At 38.9% G+C, this 13,029-nt stretch overlaps 1 protein-coding gene across 1 annotated transcript; it reads right to left on the reverse strand.

Annotated features, from left to right (window-relative positions):
* Positions 1 to 9,100: 9,100 nt before the first annotated feature.
* On the reverse strand, positions 9,101 to 9,577 carry LOC139475652 (acetylcholine receptor subunit beta-type unc-29-like). The gene has a single exon (XM_071258840.1). It carries the CDS (start codon positions 9,575 to 9,577, stop codon positions 9,101 to 9,103), a length of 477 nt encoding a protein of 158 aa, XP_071114941.1.
* Between the last annotated feature and the right edge of the window lie 3,452 nt (positions 9,578 to 13,029).

Consider the following 13,029-nt stretch of genomic DNA (forward strand, 5'->3'; position numbering starts at 1 on the left):
TAAATCCACGAGCCCATATATGGTTCAAAACACAATCAGGCATAATTTCTCAGCGCACACTAGGTCGAATTATCATCAACAGTTTCATCGAACAGTCACGAGTCAACAGTCTTGGAAGGATACCTCGAGTATTCCATAATGCATTGAATTTATTCTGTCCAACCTTGTCCAATAGTTCGTGTAAATAGTTTTGCGAACTACCATAACCCCGATTAGTAATGTTTGGAATATGGTTTAATTCACAATCGGGCTTGTTTACCCAGAGCACACTTAACAACAGTTTCGGGCAAACGGTCACGAGTCTTGTCTTCTTCGAAAGATACCTAGGATTCCTCCATGCATTTCGTCTGTCCAACATCGACCAATAGTTCTTGTAAATAGTCCTGCGAACTCCACTATGTCTGTCGTGAGGGGCGGTGGAAAACTTTTGGAATGCATCTCCTACAACCCTCAAAATAGTGGTAGTGCGTTGATTTGGTCAGCTGTTTCTTATGTCGTGTGACCCAAACGTTGGTGGATGGTCTAATATATGTCGGGTTGGATGGGTTGTGTTGTTCTTGATGGTTTTGCATTCAAACAATCAAAAGCGACCAATCTTGTTCAATATTAACACAACTTGTGATGAAAGAAACAATATATGCAACTGAAGTTAGGTTCTATCAAAAGTTTCAAAGTTAAACACTTTCATCAAAGCAAAACTCACCTGTCACATCCCTATGGTTTACATAAACCACGCCAGATTTCCCGCTTTTCTCTAATTGTTTTCTGCTAATTTTATGCAATCTATTTATAGAGTGACGAATATTGTAAAAGATGGCAGAAATTTCTAGAATGTTAGTTGATGTTAACGGGATTAAGAGAACATATTCGAAAAACAATCCAGAAGCTGTGGAACGAAGCAATTCGAAGAGAATAGAAAAGGAAACTTCGCCACAGGAAAAAACAATCTTTTCAGCCGAAAACAGAGACGCGATTGATTTCATTTATGAACAAGCGAAGAAAATGAAAACTTTTCACGGCGCAGGGAACCTTAATCTTGTGACAAACAAACAACAAACAACAATAATACTTTCTCATATTATATTGATGTTGATCGTACTCGGAAGAAAATAGCCGTATTAGACTGGAATGAACATGTGAATGGACACACAGTGCCATCAGAAAATGTCACGGATGTTAGAAACCCCAGACGCCAGGTCGAGACTAAAAGTTCTCAAAGGAAAAACTTACTTCATGTGGGATCAGATTTGGAAGCACTAGGTCGCCATTTTCCTCATGTTAAGGTAGGTACATTGTTTTATAATGATTTAGAAGATTTAACAATGTTAATTCATTAACTACGATGATGTGCATAACGGTGTTCATGTGTTGTCGATTACCGCATGTATTTTAGATTGAGACATGTGAGTACTATAAATAACAATCACATTTCCCCTTATTCGTAAAACATTTACTGCGCATGTACGGTCACGTCGGGAGCCATAGTTTGTCATCACCCCATGTTTACAAAACTCGGACGACATGGCTCTACTTGTGTTTGTGACAGATGGGAGATGTGCACTACTTTGGCATGTAACTACGGGGATAAGTTTTTTGTTGTTGTGGATAGTGTGTTTATTATGGCTTTGGTTTTACTATTGTCCAACAGCCCAAATGACCTTTGACATTATTTAATACCTTTTTCTTCTGTCAGGGATTTAAATTTATTAAGTAATGTGCCTTTATTGATCTTTGTTTTGACGAGACTGTTAACGGGTATGGGAGCGTCCATGATGTCTTCGGCAACGATGCTGTCGTATTTGTGTCACTTATAATAGATCTATAACAATTTTAATGTTTGAACCGTTTTATTTACGTGTTTATGAATTGATGTTTTGTGTAAATATATGTCTTGTATCATATTTAGAGTATGTTTGAAAGAAACAAAGTGTCTTGTTCTGATTAGATTGTTCTGTTCCGTGCTTATGTACTCTCGGAACATGTGTCACAAACAAATATTGAATGTTTTCACATCCCTTGACATATTCAGCGACATTGCGTGTGGAGATGATACATCAGTGAGAGTAACTTATGACCCCAGCAACATTGCTACTAGGTTGACGTTACATGGCATTGTTTCGCCGATTGATCTTGCAACAAAGTTCCTCAAATTACATCATCGGGTATTGTGACGTGATTGTAAACTTTGAGGTGCAATGACCCGTTCCACAATGCGATCGTATTTTAGCGCAAAGACAGTCGTTGGTCTAAGTAAAGTATGTGAGTTGCGATAACCTTAGCGCCACGATAACTTTGTGGAACAGACACCTGAATTCTAAAGGTGGACTGTTACATGGTATTAAATACATAAATTTCATCTTTTGACGTGTTTGAAGTATTATTCTGTTATACTGAATTGGATTATGTGGTTCGTGTTGGTGTCAGCCAATTACACTCAACAGCATAATTCTAAAAACGTTATAAATGGCATTGCCAAGTAATGAATACAATGCTAATCGCACTCCGATGTAAAACCAATTTTATGAAATTCGTGAATAGTTGTGTTATCTGACACGCTTTATCTCGTCAGATACCAGAACTTTTCACTCGTTTCATAAATTGGTATTACACGGGTGCTCTTTTAGTATTCTATATTTATCCCAAACTCAATAATATTTTGTATTATCCCCATACCCAATTACATTGTTGTTTATGTTCGGTTATAAAACGTTGATGAGGCAGGTGATAAAGACAAACAGGACATGTTAATCCATTTTACGACACACGAAGGCACAGTATTTCCAACCTTTATGTATGTTAGGAAATGAACGCATGATCCTAAGCCCATATGACCAATGTTTGAAATGTACGTATCAGTTTGACGCCAAATTTGTATTCAGGTCAATAAATGATAGAGGTCCGTAAATATTGCCATGTCCCACTGTATTTGCATTTGTTGTAATGGAGTAAAATCCGGCTTTCGGTCCTGTGGTATTGAATGAGTTAGTGAGGATTTCAGTTATATTGATGTTGGAGGAAAGCCCGAAGTGATACAGTTCTCAAACGTTTACAAGTTTGGAGAAACCAATACACAAGGTTGGTGTTGACAAACAAATTTGGGCGGATCTTGAATTAGAACCCACAATCATAGGTTTTTATTGGCAAAGGGCGCAAATCGGCTTGAAATTCCCTTGAAGTGTTTCTCTCACAGTTACCCCTAGAACTAAAAACTAAAAGTTGTTCCTCGAGCTTTCTTATGAATGTGCTCTTAAGTATTGTAACAGATCGTAGCTAAGTGTTGTAAATCTTACATCCGCTCTGTGAGGGTTGTATGAACACGAAAGAGAACAACGGGCAGCAGGATGTCGAGGATGTGAAAGACCGTCTTTTCAGATGGATGAGAATACATAATATATGTTCATTTTAACCACATCTACTCTCAGTCATGTCTGTAAATCTGAATGCAAAATTAACTTGTATTCATTTCAAATGAATTCCTATATGTATGATAGGTCCCTTAAAATCCAAGTCCAGATTTGTCTTTGTGACATTTCTATTCTCTTCATATAACGCTTGGTATCAAAATAACCCGCATTTACTTAGATCTTACTGAAAATGCCGAAACCATCTCCTGATCTGAAAAGTTTATAAAGTTTGTCAGTGTGAGCAAATCCGATGTAGGAAAATACTAAAATGTGACATGTTTCAATAATATATGTTGTGAAAGGCAACCACTACATTTAGTAGTTCATTGAGACCGCCTCCGTGGTCTAGTGGATAGAGCGTCTACCCAGAGGCGGGAGGTCGATGGGTCGATCCTCGGCCGCGACGCACCAAAAGATGTTAAAAGATGATAGTTGTTGTTGCCCTGGCGGGGGCTCGGTATTAATGTTATAAAACTAGGACTAATCGGTTCGGAGTCAGTATACACTGTCTGAGTATCCGATTACGTAAAATAATAGTTAATTCTTAATTAATAGATAATTCTGCTTTCAGCTTTTCTCCCCGTGATCAGAATCTCTGCACTTGTAACCAGCAGAGGTTATTGAAGATTAACATATCGTTGTTAACAAAATTAGTAAATGCGCTGTCGTGTCACTTGTCTGGTCAAGACTGGATAATTTACATGCCGCTGCATTTATGGCAGGAGATCTACTGCTGTACGACGTAAGGCAACAAACACTGACCTATTTTGCAATTTGTGCGTGTTTAAGGGATTATCGGTTTGGCAGTACATACTTACCCTTTTCGCAAACACCTGATGTTATCATATATATCCTGGGCCCAATCACTTCTAGGTGGACAGAGACAAATTCACAAGGTCAATGGCCCACAGAGACACAATATGTTTTGTTTGATCCAGTGATCCATTCATATAGTTTTCACGGCAATTTTGCCCATTGCCTTTTGCCCAATGGAATCTGTTTCTCTGGTAGTAGAATTGATATACCGTTTATCTCCCGCCTGAAATTAAGCAAATTAGTAGCTATAGGTATATTTGCAAAGACCTCATAATAGCAGGTTGGATATTGTTCGGTAAATATAGTGCATTACAAACACCAGTAATGGGATCTTGATTTTTTTTGTTATATAAGTAAATCGACAATGTGAACACAACACCAGAATTTGGGTTTTCATTAACGATTGATCCTATCCAGCATTGTGACATTATTTTTAATGAGTATGTAAATTCCAAGTGAGTGAATAGTTTGCATAGCAGTCAACGATACAGCAGCTGCATCATAATTATGCTATTGCCATGATTTGCTTGATTCATTTCTTAGAACATTTTCATGTGACTAGTTTTATGTGGTGAACCTGTCAGGCTCTTACTTTCTAAAGGCTACAACACGCAAAAAATTTGTTCGATTCCCCACTTGGATACAGTGTATTCTGGACCACCTGATCCCCATTTCATCGGCTCCTGTAACAAGTATGAAATCATTGTTGTGTAACATTCATCTTAATAATTGATAGTTAAGCTAAACTTGCAGTTTACATGACAAGATAATATCCTTTTCACCAATTTCTCAGGCCTGTATGTGATTCCAGACGTTTCTGATGAAGTATGCGTTCATTGGTGCTTGTGCCATATGACTAATGCATGTTTCTACCAAGATGACAAGAGACACAGCCAAATTCTCTGAAAGTTTCGAAATTGCTTAAAGTAATGTCAATATTTTGTACTTGAATCTGTGAATCTAAAACATGGTTCGAAAATATTTATTTAATCTTCGGACATATAATATTGCTCTCTCGGTCGTTTTTGTAATTCTTGTTCTTGAATTGTTGTAAATCATGTGGTGTCTCTTTGAGCAGGTAGTATCATGCATACCTCCTCATGGCTATTCCGGGTTAGAATTATATTATAATTAGAATCGAGTGGTCAGCCTCGGTGACTTTGTTGATTGCTAGCCTTCATAAACCAACAGCGTCGATCGTTGCTAAAAAATATCGATCACTGGTTCTTTTCGATTATTTCAAGACCTCCTTTATGCAGATGGAATATTGATGAGTGCGACATTAAATGAACTAAACTTATTTTAACATGGTCAGATTATATTCTTAATTATTTGCATACACTCTGCAATAGAGCCGTGAGCCGTTTTTAAAGCAAAATCCTGTACGAAATATATATACGAAACATTGCACACCGAAACAATTTTCAAAAGTTTACAGATGCCTTAAATTAGCTTAAATGAAACTAATTTATTTTCTTTTAAATCCACATGTTGAGTTTTCGTGTAAAACTTGGATTGCACAAGTTCAAGTCCCAAACTGCGAAGCTATTTCTGGTTTTCCAGCCATGGCATTCCAGTAATTGTGCTAAATGTGGCAACAAACAAGTACTAACATGTGGCGCTCTTGCATCAGCCTATGTGGACTCTGTGACAGAACAGTTTCCCAAATGAGTGAATGAATTACAATTTTACATTGCATCGGCAATATTGCAACCATACGACGATTCATAAGACTGAAATACGTAGACTGTGGTAACGACGTAAAACATAACTAACTTTGGCCCATCACAACGCGAGTCGTTGCTGGTCATATTGGTCCCTGGCCACATTCTTTGAGAACAGCCATTAAAGTAAAATATTGCCCATTGGAATATGACCTTATTCTCTCTAATACGGTATGTGGAACTACATTTTTCATTCACAATTGTTTACTGCAAACTTCTACAAAACAGAATAATCTCCTCAGAACAAGACGGTTTGTTTCTCTCAAATAACACTACAATCTAAATATGACACAAGACATATATTTACATAAAACATTTATTCATCAACACGAATTTAAACAGTTAACATTACAATTGTTATTGTTATTGAGCTATTATTACTGATTCAAATACAATATAAACTTCGTCGCAGACGAAAACATGGATTGTCCAATACACGTCAACAGTCTCGTTAAAACAAAGACAAATAAACGGAGATGGTGAAGGCATCTCACTAAACAAGTCCATGACATATGAGGAAGGTCATACATTGTGGTCATTGGGGCATTGGGGCAATAAAAATCCCAAAGCCATATCAAACACTCACTGGTGGCTGAACACTATCCACAAACATATTGTTCCCGCAGTTGCATTCCAAAGTAGTACACAACTTACCTCTGTCAAAAACACAAATAGAGCCATGTCGTTCAGTTTGTTCAAACACTAATTGGCTGTCATATACAGCTGTATAAAAGAAGAGCTCTTCCACATCAGTTTTGGTAATTCCACGAATGCTTCCGTTTCATTTGACAATGAACCAGTCCCTGAACCTAGACGCATTGCTAAATTTCCCGCTTTCAGTGAATTGTCCGATGAGTAGACAGTCCATATGCACTCGCCTCAGTTCCTTGTTCTTGTCCGAAAAGTTCTTGTTCAAAGAATATCTTTATGTTCGCCTTCACCTGATAAAAAACCCCTCTGATGTCCGACCTACTGCAGTCGTCTTGGCTTAGTGTTTTGAAGGTGTTCGAAGGTTTTACTTCAAATGATGTAAATATGTTTGAACACAGCGTTATTCTTACATTTGCATCGATAAATAGAAATTTCAAGTGACACGTTTCTGAGTTATTATTTGAATACCGACGAAAGGAGTCTATGTATTAGGCACTATTTCTATATGAGCACTGCTTGAACACGTGATTGGTTTCAATATCAAGTGTGGTTAGAATATCCATACGCGACCTTCTACGCGACCTTCCACGCGACCTTATCACATCCACCAATTTACTGAAAGCACCATAGTGTTTAAACACATGGAACGAATTTGTGTGATTTCAAAAGCTCTATGGGATTTCTACAAGTCTTTAATAATTCAAATTATAACGCATTTTGACCGTAATGACACTATTGGAGGCGTCCTCGGAAAATGAGGTGTTGGTCATAATAATGATAGATTAAAAACAGCATTTGCACACAGGAGAAGTTATTCAAAGTTAACCTATTGTTTTCAGTTTCAACTAAATCAGTAAGTCGTGTCACTGTATTCTATGGTCTTGACTCGCTATCACTGGATTGTCTGCTCCAGACTCTATTGTTTACAGGCCGTTGACGTATGGCAGTGGTTTGGTTGGATGACAAAACAGTAATAACCTTCTAAATGCAAATTTTTCTCAAACAGCTGGTCTCATCATTAATTTTCAGTGATCTATTCATATATACTGAGACGCATTGAAAACGCACCAGAGGTAAAAATTGAAATTGACGCTAAACCAAATTTGTATATGGTGTTGTCTGTGTACTACAATCACACTCAGATAACTTAGTTCCACATTAGTGATGACAAGTGTCTTTGGAAAGTACACAATTGTAATGTAGAGAACATGGAACACACAAGCAGTCAATACCGGGTATGACCGCCCCTGGTTGCAATGCATGCCACTCCACGCCTCCTCATACACACTGTCAGTCTCTGGATAAGAGTTTGTGGTATCCTACGCCACTCACATTGCAGGACAGGTGCGAGGTCGCCTACGTTGGCGATTTGAGGTTGACATGCAATTCGCTGTCCCGGAAGTCCCACAAGGCTCCCATGGGCGATAGATCGGAAGAATGCAAGGCATGGCATAACAGGTACGTTAGTTTGTGCCAGGAAATCCATAGAAGCACGTGTTGTATGTGCCCTGGCGACCTGTTGAAAAGTATGCAGCTCTTGGTGTTGATGGAAACAGAGGCCAACGTGACGTTTTAAAATAGCGTACCTGTAGTAAACTTTTTAACACGACCTGTGCATACATGGAACTGTATTCTGTGGCGAAAACTGATATCGACCCGAACCATCACACTTCCGTCGCCCCATCGATCAGTATGCATAACACAATCATCGTATTGACGTTCGCCACGGCGACGCCACACCCGCGCATCGTCCGTCGGCGTTCCTGAGGTGAAATCTGGATTCGTCAGAGAAGAGAACGCCATATCAGCGTCAAAGTAACCATTGTCTGTGCCCCAGCGACCACTGAGGGGGTGCATTTCGGTGCCAGCCCTACGACAGGGTGACGGCACATTCCCGTTCCTTAAGTGTCAGTCTCGATATTGCGTCCTCAGTGCTATTCCGCGGCTACAGCAATAATGCAGGTAGCCTTTGAATGCCACCCCTTTCTACTCCATTTCTGCTCTAAAAGGGCATTTTTCGTAATAACGTGTTTTTGAGTACTGTTTTGCGTTTTTGTAACGACTCATAACGGCTAACAAACCTGTCAACAGTTCTGGAGCTTCCATAAGTCCTAACCATGGTGTATGTTTGTTGTTCTTTTACTACCATCATGATATTTTCATGGCTTCATGTTGGTGCATTTTCAAAGCGGGTCAGTATAATTTCCATCAAGATTTTGCCTTGTACGCCAACTGGAAGATTTTTTCGGCCGATACTCGAGACTCATTACTCTGGTATTGACTTAAGATATTTTCAAATTTATACCACAAATCATTCGTGACTTGATGACTTGTTCGTTCATTAAATTTGGCCTCTTTTAGAGAAGCAATTTGTCTAAAATACATACATATTATCAAACTTCCCATGCTATTACCATTTCATATACACAAACTTAAAATGAACTAAGAATTATTAAGTCACAGGAGATAGACATTGTAGGCCAGGGGGATACACGCGCATCCTCTTTATCTTGTCAGCATCCCAAGAATCACGGCTGTTACACTACTACTAAACACAAAGAAGCATGCAAAACAGGTCTTGTTTAGTTTAGTTTCAATATCTGCCCATTCTGATCTGGTCTGCTCTTCATCCTCCACATTGCCACTTACGACATCAACTTGATTTGAAGCAGAGTCCTTCATACACATTCTTAAGATCCATTTCGGTGGTGGCTTACCTTTCATTTTGAGAAGGAGGATATTGACAATGACGATGACAACACTAGTGAAGTTGGCCAGAGACACGTAGAGGCTGAAGAGGCTGACGGTGAGAGAGTTCTCAGGCAGGGAGTCCCTGATGATGGACAGAAACAGCTGGAAGCTGAGGAGGACAGATACGGCCACGCTGGTCTTCTCTCCGCTCTGTGAGGGCAGCAGGAACACGAAGGTGTTGAGGAAGTAGAGGAGGACCACGGGAAGCAGGATGGTGAAGATATAGAACATAGGGCGTCGTCTCAAATGGAAGGTTATACGTATTACCCGTCCATCGTTTTCACCATCAATGTTAGTGATATCTTCAGTGGAAATTTCAAACTCGCTATTCTCTTCAAATTGTGTCATGTCAACATCTGTTTCACTGGAGAGATGTACTTTATTGTAGAACCCGAACCAGCCACGTATTATAACTGAACACGTCTGGGTATCAAAGGGAAACTTGTAAATGTTGATAGGACACTTGGTTTCTATTGCCCCTATGACAAACCATCTAACATCTCCATGACTGGTAACCAGCAGAGACCCTCCATTCTGCAGTAGATCTTGTCCCTTAATACTATTTCCTATAATCAATTCAGGTTTCCACAATTTGTGTGAGCCTACAAGAATTCGTTTCTGTGAGCTGAACGAATTATTCCAAACAACTCGATGGTCGTACCACGAGAAGACCAACCACATGGTGCTGCTGAGAAACTGCTTTTTGTTATCCAGTTCTTGTACAGATAACAATGTTGCTTTGGTAGTTATGTTAACTACATTGCTGGGTTTGTGATGGGCTTTGTAGCCATTTAAGATAGTGTCAGCGACTTCTCCGTCAGATTTACAACACACGATCCATGGTATACCTTGCAGTATACATGTCAAGATAATAACCTTCCTGGCAGTCAACATCTTCTCAGGCGTATGTGTAAGTCCAGGCGTTGCTAATGAATGATGCGTTCCTCTGTATTTATGCAATGCCATCGGTGTTTGTTTCTATGGAGATGACATTAAACACAATATAATCCTCTGAATTAAACAAACCACGAAATGGCTTTCATGCAAGTCAATATGAACGTTTCAGGGTTATTACGAAATTGCACTTGATGAACAGTGAATCTACAAAATGGTTCAATTAGGCACTGGAGGAAATATTTAATCAGTGTTATGCATCCAAGAGAAGTATATAATGGCTTTTCATAGATCGATATGAATATTTCGTTCTCATCTTTTCTTCTTCTGTTGATTGCCTTTGAATTGTTTGAGCTGAAACAATGCATGTTAATTAAAGCTACAAAATCTTTTTCAAATATTATTACAAATCTCTAACCTTAACTCCACTGTATGATTACGATTACGCTTTTGAAAGCTTTACTGACACCTTCAGTCAAAGCTTGAGTGTACCTCAAAGGTCACGAAATGTAAACACCAATGGCTGGAGATGCTGGGTAAATCAGTGGAAAGGAATTAACTATTTGACAATTATTGAACGATATCAGATCATCTACATACACGAAGCAGAAGTTAAACTTCTTGACAAATGACATTGTTTATATTTCTCTGTTCACCCAGCAGAGATTGGGCTCATGAAATAACATGTATGAGATGATAATGTGTACAAACATTCTTGTGCCTAAAAGGTACTTTTGCTTGTATACTATCTGTGGAGGTGCGAATTCAATATGTATGAATACTGATCCGTTGATAATGGTAATATGTCATGCGCTTTATCATTATGATATTATGATATTTTCAGTATGTTTCAATATTTAAAAGGACCACCTCCATGGACAGAGCATCTGCCCAGAGAGCAGAAGGTTGGTTGTGCGAAACCCGGGTGCATAATACCCAAACCACAAGATAATCATATAATCTCTCGTTGCCTTTGACAGTATTCCGGATGTCCAGAAACTATGAATCAGCGAAACTTCATTCCCGTGAGCTTACTAAAACATTCCACGATAGTCTTTGATCGAACCACGAAATGACCATCCACAAAGTGACGCTGAGAAACTTGTTTGACATCAGGTTCCTGCACAGAGGAGACCTGCAGATATTGAAACGTTAACTACGTCTGCCGGTTTATAGTGAGTTATATATGTTAAATGTTCTTGTCTCCAGTGTGGGGAAGTTTTCCATTTTAAAATGTATTTATTCAGTTTATTCAAGTGGTTTCTAAAGGCAATGTAGGGGATCCGTAGCCGGAACTGCAGATCATTGAATGTAAAAAGTGTTTCTAACACAAAGTCTCAAGTGTAAAACTACGGTCAAACATACTGGGACGATATTTTAATTGTGAAACAAATGGTCTCTGGGGTCAGACAGTTGATGCCAGGTAGGTGATCGAGACAGGCAGGACATGTTAATAAACATTTTTTTTATTGAGTTAGGTTCAGTGTCGCTTTCAACAGTATTTCCGTTATATTGGTGTTGGAGCAAAGTGATAACAGTCTTAGACGTTTACAATTTTTGTTTACAAACACGGGTTTGCGCTGACAAACCTTAAAACATAATCAGGACAATAGTGTACAACCTATCTATCTACCTATGAAGAAATTCTTATAATTATGATCTTTTAAAGTTTTATTCAGAACAGGTGCGTGTTAGGGAGTCACATGACACATGATTTTAATGTTTCCTTTTAAGTTATGATTTTAAAGTATTAATATTTCTATGGATAGGACAGGTTTATCTTAGATATAATGGAAATTTGCTCAAAATGTTTCTGTTAGAGTTACTCTTGAAACTTAATCCCTCAAGATCGCCCCCATGGTCTAGTGGATAGAGCGTCTGCCCTGAGACCAGAAGGTCGGTGGTTCGATCCCCAACCGTATCATACCTAAATACCTAGAGAGATGGTACTTGTTGTTACATTTAACATTTAGGGGATAACAATCATATAATGTTGACCACTATTTTGCCTGTTTTGCCAGTGGGGACAGTAATAAGATATAGATATTCTTGTTATCCAAATAATCCGGAAATGTTAACACAATACCAGAATTCAGTTGTCATGGTTTCATTTACGATGGATCCTATCCAGCAGTGTGACGTTTATTTGGAGTCTTCTGAAATTCCGAAGTGAGTGAATGTTTGGCGTTGCAGTCAACGATATAGCAGCTGTATCACGGTTACTATTGCCATGATTTGCTTGATTCACTTCTCACAACCTTTTTATGATACTAATCTTTTCATGGTTAACCTAATCCTAAATTACCGTAAAAGGTGCTTGCCGTAAAAGGTGACTATGCTTGTCGTAAAAGGCGACTAACGGGATCGGATGGTCAGGCTCGCTCACTTGGTTGATGCATGTCATCGATCCCAATTCTGATCTATGCTCGTGATATATATCACTGCATTGTCTGGTCCAGACTCGATTATTTACAGACCGCCGTCATATAACTGGAGTTTTGCTGAGTGTGGCGTTAAACAACAAACCAAACCAAACGAAACCATCACACAAAGACCAAGGTTGGACCCATGTTCCTGTCACACTATCCGATCATGGTTTCAGCCGACTACTGCCACACAATCCCATCATCGTTTCAGTCCTGAAATCATAGTAAGGATAAATCAATCTGACAGTTGCTCGTTTTTACATTACTCGTTTTGTACCCTTTCAAAGTCCCGTCTGTTCTCTGTATGCTCCTTGGTGTAATTTGCAGTATGCATGTCCAGACAATAACCTATCTTTCTGACGT

This window comes from Haliotis cracherodii, unplaced genomic scaffold (assembly GCF_022045235.1).
Source record: "Haliotis cracherodii isolate W230 unplaced genomic scaffold, xgHalCrac1.p SCAF_3, whole genome shotgun sequence".
NCBI lineage: Eukaryota > Metazoa > Mollusca > Gastropoda > Lepetellida > Haliotidae > Haliotis > Haliotis cracherodii.

Bases quoted from the DNA above. Each gene is read 5' to 3' on its own strand.
- LOC139475652 (XM_071258840.1), bottom strand. From the start codon at position 9,577: ATGTTCTATATCTTCACCATCCTGCTTCCCGTGGTCCTCCTCTACTTC.